Source organism: Condylura cristata, unplaced genomic scaffold (genome assembly GCF_000260355.1).
Source record: "Condylura cristata isolate star-nosed mole 26May11 unplaced genomic scaffold, ConCri1.0 scaffold00025, whole genome shotgun sequence".
NCBI lineage: Eukaryota > Metazoa > Chordata > Mammalia > Eulipotyphla > Talpidae > Condylura > Condylura cristata.
Window position 1 is genome coordinate 5489089 of NW_004567126.1, and position 22286 is coordinate 5511374.

General features: G+C 35.9%; 1 protein-coding gene across 1 annotated transcript in view; it reads right to left on the reverse strand.

Moving 5' to 3' along the window:
* Positions 1-22286, reverse strand: part of GUCY1A2 (guanylate cyclase 1, soluble, alpha 2) — a 259742-nt gene that overhangs the window by 86351 nt on the left and 151105 nt on the right. The window contains exon 6 of the mRNA XM_004688763.1: positions 11109-11594. Within this exon, the coding sequence (XP_004688820.1) occupies positions 11109-11594 (486 nt within the window). The remainder of the gene's footprint in view (positions 1-11108; positions 11595-22286) is intronic.

The following is a 22286-nucleotide window of genomic DNA, read 5'->3' on the forward strand; positions in this document are numbered from 1 at the left end:
GAACACAAGGGACCATGGTGATGGTTCACAGGTGATGTGGTGGAGGGAGAGCTACAGAGATTTCATCTGAGGGGAGAAGTGAACAACAGTGTAGAAATTTAAATAAAAGGAAAAATATAAAGGCATCAATATGAAAAAGCTAACTACTGTCTAATTCCAGCTACATGACATTCTGGAAAAGACATTATGAAGATAACGAACAAGATCAGCAATTGGGGTTAAAGTGGAGCAATGAGAGAGCAAGAAGGATGGTAAAAGTAGTAAAAATACTCTGGATGATACTATAATGATGGGTATATACATCAGTATATATTTAGCTAAACCTACGGAAGGCAAAAATACAAGAGTAAGTCCTAGATAAACAATGGGCTTTGGGTGATTATGATACATCAATATACATTTATCCTTAGTGAAAAGGTGCCATTCTGGTGAGTGATATTCATAATGGGGACAACCCTCTCTATAGACCTTCCTCTCAATTTTATTGTAAACCAGTAACTCCTCTGAAACTTTTTTTTAAACTAATAGTGCAGCCCTCTTAGCAATTTTTATTAATGATTTTTTTTTGAAGAAAGACAATGTGATCTCCATAAATTCCCCCATAGTAGCTATTACAGCCTTATTCAACCCTTCTCCATGAATAAAATTTCTTGGGTGTTAATTCCATCTTTCATATCATCTTTTCTTACTTTTCCTCCATTAAGGTCACTGGTTATTTGTGTTCATACTTTTTCTCCTATCCCCTTATGTAGACTGCTAAACCATTTAGCTTTAAAGATAAGAACAGCGCATTTGTTGTCTAAGTCCTACAGGAAATACACAGTGCTATTAGACACAGAATGATGGTTAAGTCAAATTGTATTATAAACGTCTCTACAAGAGGTAGGTCAATATAAACAATATGTAAATTACCTTTCAAAAGCAAAGTCATTGTTATATATTTCCCAAATGTGTCTATTCAATCATCTCAGGTTAAGGCAAAATAAGACATTCTCAAGTGGTAGTATTTGCTTAAATGATGGCATGGCAGGCTTTTCACTAAGTACACACAGAATGAGTTCCAACATTGACTTATATCTCTGTACACAAAGTAATACTACTACCGTCTCTCACTTGAATCATGGCAATACCAATTTTATATTCTACTTTGTCTACTAACCCCACCTTCTCATCAAATCTTCACACCACACTGTTATTGAGGTAATTTTTATAAACCAAATTGGAGCTTGTTTGAATCATTCCAGTAACCAAAGTGTATGATTTAGCCAATCTATTTCATTGTTGGAAACAATGACTTTCACAAGGATCTTTTAGTGAGCTAAAATTAATTTTTTATTTCTTTACGGAGATACTTTTTAGCTTCTTAGGGCAAAAGAGAAATTTTTTTAACAAAGTTCAAACATATTTAAAAACAGCACAGATTTTTTTTACTTATCAGGAAAATGCAAATCAAAACTACAATGAGATACCTAACCACACCACTGTGAGAATGAGCCACCACTTAAAGACCAGTAGCAACAATTAAGGGCTGGGAAGCATGGAGAACAAAGATCCCTTGACCACTGTTGGTGAGAAAAGAGAACAGTCCAGTCCTTGTGGAAAAAGTATAGAGGTTTCTCAAAATATGGTAGATCTGTTTTCAATATAACATTTGTACTCTTGGCATCTATACAAATGATTACAATAATTTATGGAAACAATCTAAGGCTCCAATGACAGATGACAGATGAGTCGATCAAAAAGATATGGTATATGTACATAATGGAATACTACTCAATAATAAAATTTTAAAAAGGGATTAAATGTTGTCATGTGTGACAATAGGGGTGGTGCTGGGGAAGATTACACTAAATGAATTAAGTCAAAAGTTCACCAGAGGACTAAGGTAGAGGACTATGAGGATAGTATAGTAACATGCACTGGAAGGGGTATAACCTTGTATCTCTGAACGATACCAATGTTGCAAACCAATACCACCTCAATAAAAAACAATTTTTTCTTAAAAAAAAAAGTGCAGTTTGTTGGATGCCTTTTAAAAATCTAAGTTATAATCTTAATTCTAGCAGAAATTCAAATTGTAATATAAAAACTCAAATTTATTTTGAACTGACATGTCAAGGGCATCTTCCTCATAAAGGTATTTCACTGTAAAATATTTTTATACTCTGAACAAGTGGTAGTATTTGATGATATCATTGTTTGAATTTTTTGGTTGTTCTAACTTTCAAGATATGAAATTTGCCTGTGATTTCCAAAGGCACTGAACATAGAACACTAATTTGTGAAATATACAAAATATGCATGCTAAAACAATCTTTGGTACTAGTTCTGCACCTAATTAATTAACACTAGCCATCTGATACATACATGATTTCAACCACTGTGTCCTAAAATATGGGTTTGGGGTTTAATCAGAACTAAATTCAAATAATATCCCTGCCAATTACTAAACTCATCTTCAAAAGGGAAGTAATACGTATTCCACATGGTTCTTCTGGGAATTAACCTATCACAAGTAAGACATCTAATATTGTGTTTGGAATACAGTCTGCAAGTAGTGAATATGAATTCCACCCTTTTATTTCCACTTTGCTTGAGGAAATTTTCACTTTTTAAAATCACCTTTGCAAAGTGGTAAACAGTGGGAGAATTATGTATAGTTCTCCTATGTAAGGATTGTTGAAAAGGTAATTGAAATAATACAACTCAATAAGATTTAAAGTTTGCATGGAGACTCAGATAAGTGAGAGATAACTGTCCTGTTTGGAAGTTCAATCTCCATTTTAGTAAACTAATCTAATACCCTGGTATTACAAACCCCGATGGGCCAAGCCATTTGAGGATGCTATCTGTAGGTCTCTCAAAATACTAAAAATGGATCTACTATTGGGGGCAGTGATTCCACATCTAGGAATCTACCCAAAGGACATAAAAACATAATTTGAAAGGAAACCTTCAACCCCATGATTGCTGCAGCCAAGAGATGGAAACAACCCAAATATCCCCCAACTAGACAAAGGGATCAAAAAGCTGTGGTCTATTTATACAACAAAGTATTACTCAACAATCAAAAAAGACAAACTAATGTATTTATGACAATAATGATAGAGCCGGAAGGGATTCTGTTAGTCAACATTAGTCAGAAGGAAAAATATAAATACCAGATGGTTACACTTATATGTGGAATATGGAGAAACCAAGCAAATGGTCAAGAAAAAAAGTCAAAAATAGCAAGCTGATTCTACAGAACTGAGGCATCCAGCAAAGAGGGAAGAACAAAACAGGGGAGGGTAGACACAAGGGAATATGGTGATGGTTCACAGGCGATACAGTGTGGGAGAACTATGGAGACTACAATTATGTGTAGAGAGAACATAATTAAAATATTTTTAAAAAAATTTTAAAACCTTGATGAAGCCTAACATGTTCATATCCTACAGTTTGCCAGAAATTTTTTTGCTAATGACTTCGTTAGCAGAAATGATGGTATTCTCTATGAAAAAAAATTATATTTTAAGTAAGCATTTTAAATAAATGGAGTAAAACTTACAATTGCAATACATGTACACTATTAATATATACAAAACTAATAGTTTTGTATACTATTTTGATAAAGGTGTTAGTAAGTTCAGAATGTTTACAATTTATTGATAACCCTTAAAACATATCAGTAATGACAAAAACACAGATAAGGTAATGAAAAATCTTTCACATATATCTTGGGGTAACATTTATCCTTAGAGATGGAGGAAATTCTAGCAACATGGTCCTCATATACTCAGACAGCTTGCTAGAGGTTTATATCATACATTTTCAGACTGCGTTTAAAATTTATATATATTCCCCAGATGTTTTTTCCCATTCTGGCTGCAATAACAATATAGCAGGGGTGAAGCAGAGTTTTAAAAACAGGAATTCCTTTCACAGAGTTTCAGAGGCAGGAAACTTCAAGATAAGGTGCTGGCTGACTTGGTTTGCCAATGGGGCTTCTTCCCTGGCTTGCAAATACCCACCTTCTCCCTGTGTTCTCACATGGTGGAGGGAGGGAGGGAGGGAAGGGGGGAGAGAGAGAGAGAGAGAGAGAGAGAGAGAGAGAGAGAGAGAGAGAGAGAGAGAGAGAGAGAACTCTGTTCTCCTTTTCTTTTAAGGCAGAGATCCAACCCTGGGGTCTCTTTCTCCTAATCTCAGCTAAACCTCATTACCCTCCCAAAGGCTGCACCTGGAAAGCCTTCATGTCAGAGATCAGGACTTCAAAAATGAAGTTGGAGAGGACATATATCTATAACACTTCACATTATAAAAATAAAAAAGCATCACTCTCTGCACTTGCAAACCTCTTGATAAATTTAAAATCAATAAGGATAAAAACAGCTCCAAGTACTATGTTTGATAAATTCAGCAAGACACTTCATCAATTTTGATTTCTGCTTGGCAATCCAAATTATTTGACCCATCTAACTGCCTTCTGGGCTTGCCTCAACACTAAAAGATTTTCTTTGAATACAGGTGGAAAATATGCTGGAGTTTCATATTAGAATATAAAGTACTCAATATTCTAGGTTTAGTTTAATGGCGTTGGTCATAGACACTGTACAAGTCAATACCACTTTAAGAAACACTTATTTTGTCATAAATTCCACACTGAAACTCAAGCTGCTTGGATAAACATCACTCATGGAGACAAAAAAATACTTTCAAGAATGAAGATTTATCGATAGGAGAACCCCATGAAAAGGAAATAAATGACATATTTCAAGCAGCTACCTCTTTGGCCCCTACTTTTCCCCCTCTCCCTATCCACCTTTCTTTAATAATCCTCTCCATCATAAAATGACATTCTAATAACATGAAATAACGAATGCTAGCAATTAGCATTCTATATATTGCTAATAAGCACCGGATACACAATATTCATGCACAAGCAAACATGGACAGCTCAGCTCTCTCTCCCCCACACACACACCCCATGCACATGCACACACACACACACACAGATACACCTTGAGAAGACACAGCTAACATTTATATTTGCTACCATGAACCAGATCTTGCAGTAAACATGTTAAACATTGTAAGCATGTTTTATATAAAAGCTCGCAAAATCTGAGGTAGATAAAATTAGTCGTTGTTTATAGGTTGTCAAAGTGAAGCAAGCGAGGGAAAACAAATGGTTACAGATGGGAAAATGAGGAATCCCAGCTCTGCACTTAAGTCAGCAAGAGGATTCAACAGCTTAGGCTGAAAGGAAAGACCAGATGGGAGAAAGAGTTTCCTTTCCCTTGTTTCTCCTTTATCTCCAGCCTACGTCCTTGCCAAAGGCAATAATATAAGAGAGGCAAAAGCCTCCTCAGGTAATTTTTAGAGCACTGTGGTATTTTGAAAATGACAATATAATCCCCACAGTAGAACAGAATGCTTATCTGTGACTTTCGCCTTACCTTCTAAAGCATATAAATTTTTTCTTTCAACTCATTAAACTTGTGCTAAAAATACACCCTAATTTCAATGACATTTTGTAAATTTCTCTGGGCATCACGCCCTGTTATCAAGTCAGTCAAAATGTTTATTGAATGGGTGAATGAATGAATTGAATAATCTTTTTACCTTAGAAATTTTCTTTTCTTGACTGTCATTTCATTTCCAGTCAAAAGCAAATGGCATCAATGTTGACTAAAACCATAAAAAGAGCTAGTATAAATCTCCAGTAGTTTTTTACTTCAAAAGTGTATGCACTGATTATTAAAGAAAAAAAATAGGTAAATCATGGGGAAAAACCAAATCAGTATCTGTTCCCTAAATGGTACTGTCAGTTCAGTTAGTGCTAAGAAATTGGGTATAGTAATATGTATTTATAACATTCCAAGAATAGCCTAACCCCTTGTATTTTAAAGGACTACTATAAGACAAAAAAGTGGACCAAAGAAACATTTCTTTCTTTTTTCTTTTTCCTTTTTCATACTTTCTTTTTTTTTTTTTTTTCAAAATTCAGTTCATATTGGAGTTATATCCTTGAGATTCAGCTCAATTTTCTGAAGCCCAGTTTTGGTATTCCATATTGTCAAATGTCAAGACAAATCAAAATTGTTGTGGCAAAGGTTTCTAAAGCTTTTTAACTTTATATGAGAAACATCTGCTTTCACTCTTTCCAAGGACACTATGGATGGGGATTCAAGTCTGATAAAGCTCCTGATCTAATATTCAAGCTTTGAGCACAGCACATTACTACTGCCTCAGCCATTTTTACCCAGATGTCAGAATCAGCAGGGGTGGCCTGCTCTCAGCTTCTCTGAGATATTAATATGCCCACTCAAAAAGTAACTTGTCATTTTACATATAAACCTGATTATGAGGGTATTTATCACTGTCTACTCCTGCATTTTATTTTTATTTTCATAATGTACAGATTTTTTTCCTCCACAAAGTATTTAAAGAACAATAGTTAATAAGAGCCAATACTTACTAGTATACTATAGTAGAGCAACTTAGTTATATGCAATCAGTGAAATGTACATGATCTTCATGGTTATTCCAGCCCTTTTAATTTATGTAAATTTGGAATTTACCAACACAATATTCCCACTAGTTTGCTGAGATTTCTAAAAGAAAGCAAGCAATCTAGTAATTTTCAAATTCTATCAATTTTCAAATTCTATCAATGCCAAAAAAGTGTTCCCAAATATATCCTATTCATTCTAAAGAAGGAATTAGGACTGAGAACTTTTTATCTCTGTAGGTCTAACTCCTATATTAGCCTGTAAAAATCCAGTGGACATTGCTATATTCTTTGATGAGGTAGCTTACTCTGTTCCACTTACACTCTAGAGATTTGCTATTCATCCTGTCTCTACGTCTGTCTTGGCATTTCTGACCACTGCATCTTGCCTTAGATGCCTGTGCATTCCTGTTCATTCGTACTTTGTAGGACTCAGCCTTTGTAGGACAAGAATACTTACCTTCCTTATCAATAGGAACTTTGCATTATTCAGATTCTCAACATCAGATTGACTAATCTAACAGAATTATGGTCTTGGCATTTACTGGTTCCCCCTTTTCATTTTTCTCCCCTTTTCCCCAAACACACTCTAACTCTGATATTCAGTTGCTGAATTACATTGGCTTTTGAAACCCAATGAGATTTGCCATGGGCATACTTGCCTCCTCCTACCTCTATAGAGGGAAGTATTTTATCACTAACATTTTTTAAAGTTACATAAGGAAAGTGATAAAAAAAAAAAAGAACTTTTGTTTCATTATTTTGTGGAAAAGTTTTATAATGAAACATATTGGTTCAAATTATGATTTCTAACCTGTATGATCTGGGTTGTTTACCCTTTCTGAAACTCAGCTTCTTTATCTGGAAATATGATGGTATAACAAGTCCACATGTTAGTCATGATGATTAAATAAGATCCTATTTTATTCTTTGCTAGTAAGCACTGGGCACACTAAACTAATGCTCATGCATACCAAATAATCACATTATATACATGCCTCCATAGTCTTAGGTACACCTGGCTTACAAACAGCAATGGAGGGCCCTCTCTGGTGGTGCAATGGCTTAAACCTCAGCACCACTGCAAGCTAGCCATGGCCACTTCACTGCAAGTTCGATCCCCGGCCCCGGAGGTGACCTGCGTGGCACAGCAGACCTCTCCCCATCCGCCCGCTGCTCCCCTCACCAGTTTACTTCATCAATCTGCCTGTTCTGCTCCCCACTCTGTCCCTGATGAATCCTTTCACTACCCCTGCAGCTTTGGCCTGCAGCCCAGTTCTGTATGCATAAATAAATAAATCTTAAAAAAAAAAAAAGAAAGAACAATGGAAACCAATGTTTACATTTTATCATTTACTATTAGAGAGCAGGTGTTATCCAAAGCCCTTTACATATCAGCTCACTGAAATGCTTGTAATATCACTGTGAGAAAGGTATATTTAGTACTTTTTTTTTATAGGTAACAGAAATGGAGTAAAGGGATGTGAAAAAAAAATAGTTAAAGATGAGAAAATAAACTCTAAGGAATGCAGTTAAGGTAGCACTGACACTGCCTCAGCTGAAAGGCATGGGAGGAACATGGAGAAAGACCCCTTCTTTCCTTGCTTCCCCCTTATTTCCAAGGGGCTGCAGAGGCAAAAATGTAAAGTCAAGCCTTTATAAGCTTACCTTAATATCCAATGCCATCCTTACTGCTACCATCACCACCACTACTATTCTTATCATCTACACTCCACTGGTGTAGAGTCACTGATTATTTTGATCACACATGATACCCTATAAAACCTCAGAAGTAAAATATTATATAGAGCACATTATTTATGTTGACATTTTACTTATATTGGATACCTTATATGCCTAGTCCAAACACTGGCATCATATTACTTTGCTGGGAGCCGGGCACGTCGCCATTACAAGATGGCGCCCGCTTCCTGCCTGCTAAGAGGAAAACAACTCCATATAAGGCAGTGTTACGGTGGAGACAGGCCACAAGAAATGCGCATGCGCATTTCTCCAACTGTCCCTAGCCAATCCTGAGGCGTCTAGGGGTGGTGAGCTTGAGGCAACCAATCCACTGGCAACCCGTGTCCTTGTTCCCTATATAAGCAGTTGCTCTTTGCCGTTCGGTGCCCCTCGCTTCCTGCTCTCCCTTCAACCAAGAGGCTCTCCAATAAAGTGTGATCAAGAAGAATCCTCGTGAGTGGGGTCAGCGTGGTCGTTCTTCTGGCTGGTCGAGATGCTCGCCGCATTACTTTATAACTGTAACTTTGAAATCATTTTTACTTTATAAATATTGCTCAACTCTGTAAGCAAGTTTGGTTTAAGAATATTTGTGAGCCAGAGTTGTTTCATTTTTCAGTATTATATATACATACACACATGTGCATAAAAAATGGAAAGCATGGTTTTGAGTACTGGTGGAAGAAAAAGATCATTTTGGATAATAAAACTTATAATTGTAAAAAAAAAATCTACAGGTTTAATAACACACAGGAAAATGAAGACCATGCAAGATATTCCCATAGATTTCTTCTTTCTTACTTTGAGCTTATCTCAAGGGAAAGGATGTCTATGAAATATAATTAAAGTTTTAAACCTTGAAATTGTTTTCAGTGCCCTCAGAAGACATCAATTTTCTCTATTTTTTAAATCTAATCGATGCTTATATTCAACTCAGACAGTCCCATGACTTTCAGAAGAAGAATCTGCTTATCTATCTGTAATTCTCATTTAGTTATATGAACTCAGGGAAAACCTATTTGAGTCTACTTAAGCTGGAAGAGGTAGCAAAGCTGGTCAGAGGTGAGGGTGAGGAGAGGGTGGTCAGGAAGATTAGTGCAGCTATGCTGGAGCCTGAGGACTTGGGGTGCTCACAAATTCAAGCCAATCTGTTGCTTTTCTGGAAATAACTGGGTGTAACAGTGACAGACACACTGTAGTGTTCCTCTGGTTTAGGTAAGGGTTTATTTCTACCATAGCCTATAAAAGATAATTTAGGGCCCTCCCTGGTGGTGCAGCAGGTTAAAGCACAGCACTAATAAGCTAAAGCCACTTCTGCATGAGTTTGATCCCCGCCTGCTCTGGAGCTGACCCACATGGTGCAGCAGATTTCTCCTGACCCGCGTGCTGCTCCCCTCAGCAGTGTACTTCATCAATTGGCCTGTTCTGCTCCCCACTCTGTCTCTGATGAATCTTCTCACTGACCCTGTACCTCTGGTCTGTACCGCAGTTCTGTATGCATTAATAAATAAATCTTTTTTTAAAAATTAAAAAAAAAAGATGATTTATAAGAAAACCTATCTTGTATGTAATAAAGCATAGCACATATACTTCACAGTGGACATACACCCCTCAGAAGAAGCTCATTAGACTATTGAGCAATGGCCACCTAGTATATACAATAGTGTCCCCTCCACTAAAGGAGATGCACCTTAATGTAAACCTGTCTGGATGATAAGGTGAAACATCCAGGCTCCTGACCAACTGGTTTATGTATAGATCATACTACTAAAATGTAGTGGTCCAGATGGATTAATAAAGAAGAAAATTAAAAGCTACAGTTCTGTACTGCTTATACTAAAAGTACTTGATGCCCTTCATATCTAAAAGGACATTGAAATCATGTGAGAAAGTCTGTGGAAGGGTAGAGTTATTCATTCGGTAGAGATGTGATGAATCACTCAAAATATTGCTTACTTTAATAAGAAATAAATAAGTAGTTCACCAACAGTGACTGAACAATGGTGACTGTTATTCATTCTCAAAGATCTTCCCTTATGCAGTTTGAAAATAGTGTTTTCACTTAAAAAAATAGTTATTTGGCCAATAACTAGAACTTTCTTTGTTTTCAGAATTAAAGGGGCCTTATTTAGTTAACAATACAGTGCAAAAAACTGATTAAACATGATTTAACTATCCATTTTTAATATAACACTTTTTTTAACTGTCAACATAAATTCTTAGTTTACATTAGAAAGCTGATCTCTAAGAGAAAACTAAAGAAAGAACTCATTATGTGGCTAAAGTTTACCTAGATTTGAGCAAGTTTAGCTATGAATTCAGAGGACCAGTTGTACAGATTTTTTCTTAATGAAACAATGTCATGATTCAGTTACCTATGTCAGTATTATAAAATCACAATAAGTTTGCTCATACAGCAGAAATATCTGTATTCTACATATAAAATTTCTCAATTGAGAGCTATCTAACATTTACTATGAAATTTTAAAAAATTGTGTCCTTGTAATTTAATTAAGAGCAATATTTACTAATAAAAAATAATTTTTATAGAATTGGAAGAGGCCCCTGGTGTGCAAGAGGTTCAGTCTCTGCTCTATGAAGCTATCTGCAGCCACTACCACATGAGCTCAATTCCCGGCCAGGAAGCTGACCCATATCTGGGATAGCAGACCTCTTCTGTCTTGCTCGCTGCTCTCATCAGCAGTGTATTTCAGCAAGTCTACCTTTTCTGCTCCCCATTCTGTCTCTGATGAATCCTCTCATACACCACCCCTCTGGCCTACAACCCAACTCATATATATAGATAAATAAATCTTTTTTAAAAAATCAATAAAGAAGATTTACATAGAAATAACTATGTAAATAGCTCCTTTACCTTGTAAATATCCAAAAATCCACACTGATGATCAAATCTGGTGTACAGTTCATTCAGCATGCTGATCACTTGCATGGGGGTGCACTGAGCACATATGGCCGTGAAGCCCACGATGTCTGAGAAGAGCATGGTGACGTCGTCGAACTTTCTGGCCTGCACCTGCTGTCCCTGCCACAACTGCTGGGCTACATCACCAGGGAAAATGGAATATAGAAGATCAACGGTTTTCTTTTTCTCTTCTTCCAGGGCCTGGTGAGTTCTTTCTAACGTTGCCTTTAATTTATCCATCCTCTTCTTCAAACCATCTTGGGCCTTTGCCTGCTCACCAACCAAAATGACATCTCGGGTGGCATCATGGATTGGGATGTCAGAAAGATGCAGCCCTCGCCCCATAAGTTCATCCAACTTGTCTACGCATGGAGAGCCCAGGAATAAAACTGAGTTTGACTCTGGGACATGGATCATTTGTCCTTTGACTTCCATCACCTGTGAAATTAACAAGGAATGCTAATCAGTACATTTCACACAGCAGGCTTGCAAATACTCTTTCCTCATCTCTTTTCTCATTATGAGAAGAAAAAAGAAATATTTCACTTACTACACTGATATTCTGTATTTGTATAAGCAAGTTTAAATATGACCTACAGTCACTATAAATTAATGGTTCTAAACTGAAACATTGGCTAACCTCTCCCATTTGGCTACATTCTAGACAGCAATGAAATGGAAACTGAGATCAATGGGAAGTGAAACAGGAAGGCATTCTTAATTCAAAATGAAATTACACTCAGGTACATCATGAAACTGACGAATGAGCTAGTTCAAAGTTTTTGAACTGCATAATAATAACAGAATTTGGGATAAACTCATTTGTCGAAATAACATTTAACTGTCACTGAAAAGACAATCAGGCAATAAGTCCAGAAGATTAAAACAAATCAAAACAATTGGCCTTAGGTAAGTAATTTATCAACTTAGCCACAAGCTTTAAAAATGTAGTTATATAGATCAGAGACCTTCTGTAGGGGAGGAGGAGGGAGAAGGACCAGGACAGGGATGGGAAGAGCACAGGGACTATTGTGATGGTGCACAGGTGAATTAGTAGTGGGAATTTCATGGGAAATCATACATTGTACAAAAAATGAAGGCTGATATAATGAATATATTTTAAAAAATAAAAAAATAAAAATGTAGTTGTGTTTGCACTGACTAGTGGAAATGTAGTTGATGTTAAAGTCAAGCTAGGCAGTAACAAGTTATAGTACCAAAAAACAAAGCTTAACTACTATGCATAACATTAGTTAAAAATACACCTCCCCCCCACACACACACCCAGGTCAGGATAGCACTAAAGCAAGTCAGTAATAAAAACTGTGCTGATGTAGCAATTTAAACATATCTTTTCTTTTTTGTGCCCTTTGATGGAAATTTTCAGGACTTGAGGTCTGATGGAAAATATAGAGAACACAGTCTTATGCTTTCTTAATTTGATACCAGAAGAAATAGACAGGTGAATACCAGTAGGAAAGAAAGGTGGACTTAGGATACAGTGATCCAAATGTAATTATTTGAGTTAGAACAAGGCATATCAGCACACCTGGAGAAGGAGGTCCTCACAATATCTGGAAAGAACAAACTAACAGTTGACCAGCTGAGATTGTTCATAAGTCTCACCAGTGTCACTTTCCATCATCACATGGAATATGCTCAATAAATTTATTTCCTTGTTCTTCACAGCATGAAGTAGGCAGGCTAACTAATGAAACTAGAGGCATAGAACAAAGAGGAGGTGAAACTACAGGGATTTGAATTTGTATACCTGAAATTATGTTTTATTTTGAACCCCCTGCATCTACACCAAGATTTAGTCTTATTATAGAACAGAAATAAAACTAACAGTTGATTGACGATATCATTTTTTCTGAGAGGAGATGTCCACTTTATCATATGCAACACTTCTGCTAGTGTTGAGCACTTCATTCTTTTATACACAATGTCCTCATTTATTCATTGAAACATTTATTTTCTATTTACTAATACTGCTCTGGAAGGCAAGCATAAAAAGGATCAAATAAATTTCCCTCTTCAAAGATGTCAAAATATGTGAGGATCAAATCTATACAGAAAATAAAGAGAACCTTTGTAAGGTGGGTTCTCAAAAGACTGCAGGCAATGAAATATTGACTATAAAGGTTATTATTCTGAAAAATATTCATATGGTTTTTCATATGGTTTCTATGCTTGGAGGGGGATGTTGCTAATGACGCTTAATTTTTTGTTCAGAAATTAAACTTATAGTAATGAGCATCCACATAATGTAAAACCTTCATGTTAAAAAAAAAAGTTAAATTTTTCTTTTGCTTTAAAGAAAAAGCAACACTGATGCTAATAAACTTAAATGTCTCTCTGATATGCCCTTCCGCCTTCCTGCTAGGTATTTGCCTTTTCTCTCCAATTTGCTTGCTTCTCCCTTTTGTCCTGTGAACTTTTTCTTCATTCAATATTCTTTTCATCTGCTCCTTATTCATTTACTCCTAATTCCCCTGCGGCCTGTTTCTCTCATCCCTTGACTCCATTTTCTCTAATTTTCCTCACTGGTTCTTCCTTTCTCTTTCTTTGCTATGCATCAAATTCTACCTTTATCATTACATCTGGAACTTTTCTCCCCTTTGCTATTGTTTCTTATCTCTTTAGGTATATAGAATGGGGATACATATATGTACATGTGCATTGCACGTTATTTGCTATATTAATAAAAATTTTCTGTAGTTTACAAAAGTGGTGAACTAAGTATTTTGAGATACTCCTATCTCAAAAATATGAAGCAAAAACATGTTCATTATATGTGGCCATTAGTTGATTTCTTGAAGTCTCTGAATCAGCTGATCTCAAGAGAAAAAAAAATTATTGCTTATCTCCTACACTACAGAAAAATAGCACATGAAAGAGCTCCAATAAATAACTTCCTTTTTCACTAGCAATTTCTTTCCTTATTTAATGAATAGGTAAATTTAGTGGAGTATTTGTGTCATAAATGCATATCTAATTGCAAAATAACATAAATTATTCTTCTTGAATTGTCTTCGTGCCATTATAATTATAAATCAGAAATTCACCATGAGCTTCATTTATTAATTTAACAATGTACAAAACAATTATAGGAAGTACGCATTTTTATACAGAAGACACACAACTGCATAAAATGAAAATAAGATTTCATTGAATCCTACATTAAAGTTTTTGATCAAATGGCAAAAGGCTTAGAAAACTATAAATCTGTAAGATTATAAAAACTGGTAAGCACATTAAAGGGGGAAATTTGATTTGGACAAAAGAGCCAAAAAGCATCCTATCACAAAGTTTGGTTATTCTGTTACTAACACAGACTTGGTATTCTATTTTTATGAATAAACTTCTCTACAAAGCTATTTTCCATTATAACTAATAATTAAATATTAGTATATATAGGTCATATAACTATGTATACTACCTATTGTTATTTTCTGTATATCCTAAAAATGGACTAATCAAAGGTCTCCTGAAGACTGAAGTCTTACAAGATAATTGTTTGTAGCAGTATTATATAATGTCTAGGAAAAGAGGACTAGGTCAGACATGAAATTAAATTCTAGTTCTCCTGCCAATTAAGTAACAAACTGATGTAGGTTAACTTTCTTATCTTTTAAAAGTTTCAGTTTAGTTATATATAGATCGGAGATGATTAATGATGCTGAAATGACCAGTACTTAAACAGGGAACACTAATTCTGATGTCAGTTGATGTCTTATCTGAAACTATGGAGACCAAAAAGTAGCACATTTCTTATAAACTGTAAAAGATATGAGTCAATAGCAAAATCTAAACCCGGGGAACTATTCTCCTAGAATAAAGAGGCATCTAAGAAGTGATAACTTACTCTCCGAAGTCCTACAAAATGTTATAAACTGTTAACTCAATTAAAACAAAAAGTAGTACAGGAAAAAGAAATGAAGAGAAACCATTCAGATAAAGGAAAAGTGAAAACCTTTTCCTAGCAAATCAACCCTTAAGAATGATTGAAATAAAATCCTCAAACAGAAAACAGAATAAATCAGAACATCAGCAAGAAAAAAAGCACATGCAAAGTACAAGTCTGGAGAGTACAATAGAGTATGCATTCCATGAGTTGCCTAAAGCATAAGTGGTGAACATGATAACAGTGTCTGATACATATCCCACACACATATACACTAGGAAGATGATGTAAAGTTGGAAACAGACTAGAGTGATGGCAAGAAATACCAGGACAAACACCAGTAGCCAACAAGAGTTAGAAGAGCAAAAAGGAACTGACCCTCTGGATACACACATTCTGATTTTCAATTCTGATCCAGTCTTGGGATTGTGAAAAAAATAAGCTTCTCAAACTAAGTCAGAAGAAAAACGACAAAGTGAAAGCAGATGGCGTCACTTAAATGTGGAATACAGAAAAACAAAACAAAGGGTTAGTCAAACCCAAACCAATAACAAGCCCTAGAAATCTGACCATGAACTGAGACTACACCATGGGGTGGGGACACCGAGGCTGTGGTGGGAGCTGAGGGGGCCTGGGTGTGGTGAGGTGGCATGCATCTGAGGATGGAACCTTGGCCACTGAATCACACATTCTTGTAAGCCAGCTACCTCAAGAGGAAAAAAAAAGAAGAAGAAGAAGCGTTCTAACTTACTTCAAGAAGTTGATTCTTCCACAGACCTACTGGACAGAATGTCAAGTCAGAATGTGTGTGGAGGCCCTGCTCTGTCTAGAGATACCCATTTATTCACTCTTCTAGCTTCTGTGGTTTTATAGTACCAAGTTTGTGGTGATATGTGACAGTAGCCACAGGGAACTAATATAAATTAGAACAACAAAGAAAACAAATAAGAACTAATTGACAAATATAGGACCACCCATCCCCCCCCACAACATGAAAAAAGTAATCAAAGTTTTTAAGATTGCTATTATACAGAATATATTCTCTGAATACATGGAATAAAACTACAAATCAATAGCCATCAGACATACTCATAACTGTAAAATCTGGAAACAACCCATACCTAAGACCTGCCAGCATTTTTAACATGCAGCTTAGAAGAACATCTTTGCTTTTCTACTAAACAGCAAAGGCAATAGTAAACAGGTGTAACTGTGGGAGATTAATACATGAAGTTAATTATACTATTGTTTATTCTATAAATGGAAATGTTGTCCTTGTTGAGATAAAATCCATATAGTTCACACTTTATGGATAAAATCAGAATAAAGGAACTAAAACCTAACCCTTCTGATTTTTTATCTTTCTGTGCTCGCTTTATTTTTCCCAAGTTTGGATTCACTTCCATTGCTATTCTTTTTACCTCAGAAATTCATTCTCAAAATGGATGTAAATTTGGTTTTTATAGATAACCTAGTAAACCACATAACAAAGTTGTTTTAATGTTCCATGATTTGATGTCAGTTTTCTTTTTAAATCACCGCAGGTGTCCTATAACAATTAAAGGTTTATGCTTTATAGGCAAAGGAACTACATCAGCAAATGTTTTGGCATTCTGTTGCACAAATTTTCAAAATGTGAAATGCTTGTTTTTCTTTTATTTAGTTTTTACTTAAAAGGCAATAAAATTTCACACCACAGGAAGGAACATTGATTTCCTTTTAAATTGATTTTTTTTTTTTAGTCTTGCACACAAAGATTACCCCTTTGCCAAAGTATGTGAAGGGTTTCGATTTTTCATCACTTTGACCATCACTGCATCACAGACAGTGATGTACAGACCAGAAGTCCTCCTGGTCCAACCCTGCAGCTCACCTGCACCTCTGGGTGCCTGTCAGTGTCACTCATATATCCCACTCGGGGCTTGGTCCTTATTTCATGACTGGTTGATAGAACTAAACTTAGAAAATTATGATATATTGTTGGCATTACCATTAAGATGATCTACAAAGGGAAGACATTTTACACTCCTTTTATGGAAGGATAAAAGGATATGTGATACTGTACAAAATACTGACACATTGTTACATAAGAGAGAATGAAGCCTCCACAGCATAAACAAGAGAAAGTTCACATGCAAAAAAAAAAAAAAAAAAAGATACTGGCCTTTCTGACCCAGCTTTTAACATGAGAAGAGTCTGATACATGCTGAAAAAATCCCAAACCTAACTGTGAATTATCTAATTATATAGGTTACTTGTGTACTGTGCATACACTTAGGATTAACTATTTGTTCCCTCACACCTTGTTTCATTCCTGTATTAATGAGTATCATGAGTGGCAAGGGGTATCTGTTTACTATATTGCTTCCTAATTTTAAAAAAGTATTTTTGCATTTTGACTCAATTGCATTAAACATCAAAAAGAAACAGCTAGCTTTGTGGTTAGTTCCAGTTTAGCAAAATCCATTATTACATAGCAAAATCCAATCTGTTGGATAAGCAGAATTATGAATAGTTGTAGCGAGCAGAAGGCATTTTGTAATGCAGTAAATAGGGCAATTGTTTAGTGTATATAAAGTGACTAAGGAAATATGAACAGTAGAATCTACTTTCATAGAGAGGGCTGAATTTCTGTACAAAGAATTATTATCCATGAGCTCTTTATGTAATAGTGGAGGCATTAGCGTTACTGAAGAAATTTAAAATTTAAATCTTAAATTTTATTTGAATATATAAATTTAAATTAAAAGATGTGTAGCCATATGTGGGTACAAGCTGATGCACCCATCAGCAGAGCTCTGAAGTAAAGTCTGTGGCCTCAATGTTCAACTCCTCATGTGATCAAGTCATTACTTTTCATTTGTTTATGAGTAAGAAATACATTGATATTTGGGTCATGCAGAATTTTTTGTCATTGTTAACTATGTCACAGAGAGACTTAAGGAAATAAGTCTAGGAACTTGACTCAGAACTGAGGATAGGTTAAGTTTAACAGCCCTGATGTCATAATGTCTGTCCTCAGGGAGTTATTATAATGAAGATATAGATGTATACATGTGTATGTACATATTATATAGTATCATATTTAAACATTATATGAAACATTATATATTTAAAATAAGTTTATCCATAATAAAAAAAAAAACTATACATATAAGGAAATGTTTGAAGCACTAATGATTGTGAATCATCCTGAACTAATGGGAAACATGAAGCCATAATACTGAACAATACCAAGCATCTAACAGGAAATACAAATAAGTACTGTGAACTAGACACATTCAGTGAATCTACGAATACCCAATTTCAAATATTTTAGACTTTTTAAGACAGGGACAGAAAGACAAACCAGATCACTTTCAAATGACAGACCGAAAACAATAGCAACAACAGAAGTCAGAGACAAAGACGTAGTACTGCTATAACTATTACCACAGAATAATGCACTCAGAAAGTTGTCAAAAATGCTGTTGATATAAACACAAGCAAGCATTTACTATCAGTAAACTAATACAAAAAGAAACTTTACAAAGTGTATTACTGAAATAAAGGAAAATTAACCCAGGAAAACCTAGAATAGAATTTGGGGGTGTGGGGGTGGAGGGAAGAAAAATGTAGGTTAATCTAAATAGATCCTAACAAGTGAAATATGATGTAACAACACTAACAGCAACTGTAGCGTGCCTTTTAGTAAGTATCCCAATTTTTTATTATATATTTTTACATCATTTATTCATTTGTGCATTTTTCCATCTCAGTTGTAATCCCCCTGGGCTTTCCACCACCAATTCACTCGTGTGCCATCTCCACAGTCCAGTGCACTCTTGCCACCCCAGTTCCCATCCCATTCCCCCTCCAGACAATATTTTTATATTTACTGAAATGAGTTTAAGAAACAATAATGGCAAGTTTTATAAACCATATAGAAGTTTAAAAAAAAAGAGAGGCCCGCCCTGGTGGCGCAGCGGGTTAAAGCACAGCACTAAGAAGCTTAAGCCACTTCCTCATGAGTTCGATGCCCGCCTGTCCCGGAGGAGATCCACATGGCGCGGCAGACCTCTCCGGACCCGCCCGCTGCTCCCCTCAGCAGTGTACTTCGTCAATCTGCCTGTTCTGCTCCCCTCTCTGTCTCTGGTGAATCCTCTCACCCTCCGTATCTCTGGCCTGTACCCCAGTTCTATATGAATAAATAAATCTTAAAAAAAAAGAAATTATGAGAAAATACAGTGAAATGTTAGTATGTGAATTTGCAGTCACTGCTCTATTGCAGTTCTCTTATTGCTAAATAAGTAATTTCCAGAGAAGTATCAAGTTCCTTCCTGAGAAGGATACCTTTCCTATTGCTGTGGAATTATGCTTTGGGGTTCTCTGCCAGTTGTAGAATATGCAGTCATCACCAATCCAAGCCTTTCAGGAACAAATCTGATTCTACACTTTACATCCTCCCCCACAATATGCTCCTGCCAAAACCAAGCCACTCTGTTCTGAGCATGTGTTCTGTGTTAATATTTTATTCATTGACAGAAACATGCTCTTCTCTGATCCTACCAAGCACTGTCCTATCCGTTCTGGTAGATACTTTCCAAATGTCACTTTTTTTAAGATTCATTTCTAACCTCCAACCCTATGGTCTCAAGTAAAAATAACCTCTCTTCCCTCAGAAAGCAGCACAAGGTTTTGCCTGAGCCTCTCTCTCCATGGGGCTTAGCATCCTCTCTTCTATAATTTTTCTTCATGTCATCTCCCTGCTATTAATAGAACCCAAGCCCTTTGAAAGCAAGACCTGTTTAAGAGTCACTTTAAAACTAGGACCCAGTTTGATAATTGTTATGTGATTTTCATTTTTACTTTATTACCATCATTTTTTCCCTCCTGATCCTTTATAAACCAGAAACATTCTATCAGGGAGGAGAAGGGAATAGGATCAAAACTGGTGTGGGAAGAGCACATAGGACTATGGTGGTGGAAAGTTCATGGGGATTACAACTGAGATGAAAAAATGTACAAAATGAAGAAAGATATAAAAAAATAAAATAAAATAAATCAACAACACAAAATAAAACTAAAGCCCAGCAAAGGACTTTCCATATGGTTGAGTTTCAATAAACATTTGTGGAGTTAGTTAATTCAGGAATGAATAAATCAACAAATAAAATGAAAACCATTACTGAAATAAGTAAAATTTCAAGAGCAGTTTGGGATAACTCAGTCACTTGCAAATGGCATGCAAATTATATAATTATGCATTCATATATGTATGTGTATGTATATGTCACCAATAAAATGGAGATTTCATATCTACAAGCAACCAGAGACCATGACCAACTGTATGAGAATAATCCCACATTTGGCAAGATAAGAGTCTGCTATATACAAATTTTCCTGTCCACGTCATCATTTGAAAAACACCTGCTTTAAAATCATTTAAAATGAACCACTGTATCCATAAAATATGAAAATGGGACACTGGTAAGCTGGTTAAAATGATTTCTTCAAACGTGTCATCCATGTACAGACATATGTCAGAGAAATAAGGTGTAATGTCTCATCCACACCAATAATGACAGTGCTGGGACAGGACAAAATAAAGCACTGTTGATTGCACAATTCATTTTCCTGTGTCATTATCCATCAGGCCTAGCACAGAGGTGAAAAAGACAATTGGAAAAATAATAAGGTGGAGAAACAGCTGATTGACAGGATCTCCAGCATCTCTGACAGGGCTCTAGTGATGGATTTTTACAATAAACGTTTAAATGAAACGATAGTGTCTGCACCCATGGTTCTAGTGAAAAAGACACTGCATGTCCTTTTCAGTTGGCCGCCACTCAGTGAATACATATTGGTTGTGAGCTACCTTCTGCAGAAAGGCAGGAGGGCAGCACCGTTACACAAATCCCAACTGGCTGACCAGCAGACAGAGGGGCCTGACGGTAAGTGCAGGCCCTGCGAGAGAGACATGGAGGATCAGCATGGTAAACACACAGACCAGGCTCAGACAGACAGGCGTGGCACGGTTTTATGCTGTTTACATCCTACTTTCTCAACAGTAAATTAAACATGGTTCTAGCTATATATGGCTATTCATAAAGAATATTCATAAAGAGATACGCATTTTTTTGTCATGGTAGGTGTCATGCCTGGTAGGTGGGTGTGGTAACATCCCCTGAAGAGGGAGATACTAAACGTCTAAATCATACACAATGGTATGAACTAATGTCCCTTCAATAAGAAAAAAAATTACAGAATAAATTAATACCAAGTGATTGAGTATCATAATATGATTTTGAGGTACAACAAAATATGACTGAATATTCAGAACAAACAAGTTATCTGCCCACATTAGCGGGGACAATAAAAATAAAACTCATGGGAAGTTTTTATTAAAATGCCTTTGTGCTCATTTATCAGAAAAAGTTCAGAAGTAAACAATCATTTTAGCTGAATCGGTTAACAGTAGGAGTTCAATGATTAAAAATCATTTCATTTGATCAAGTGATTTATTACTTAAGGTATTAGGTATTTCAATAGCTTTCTGTTCCAATTATAACAGATTCCTTTGTTAAATGTGGCCTGAACACTCCTCTCTGGGTATCAAAACTCCACCCTGCTCCCTCCAGCTCCCACAAACTCCCATATCCTCACCCCCACCACCCTCACCTGGCTCTTTTCCACTTACACTTCAGATCTCAGATGTCGCAAGGAATCTTCTCTGGATTCCCCAAACTAACTTTGGTGTATCTATTATAAATTCCCAAAGAATCTTATCTTTCTCCTTTCAAAACACTCATTATACTTGAACTATAATTAATGTCTTTCTTCTCAAGACTGTGAATTCTTCATGGACAGGAACCATATCATTTTTTAATCATTCCTTCATTCCACAAATATTGCCTGGTATACAGCAGGTACTTAGTAAATGTTGCCTAAATGAATACAGCTGAATAGATCATTCTGTTCCACATGTATATTTTAGATACAGTTTATTTTTTATTTTAATCTGTCACAGCTCCCCGAGGAGAACCTAAAACTTATGCCTTTAACAGTGCCTATTGTATACATATTAAACATATATGCAAAGATAACTTTCCAGTAAAATTTTCTTGAGTATCCTATTATCCTATTTATAAATCCAATCATTTTATTTTGCTGTGTTAGGTATTCTGAATTTGCTCTTCAGATCACCTTCCAGTTTTTAAAGCCTTCTCTGCACCCCAGGAGGA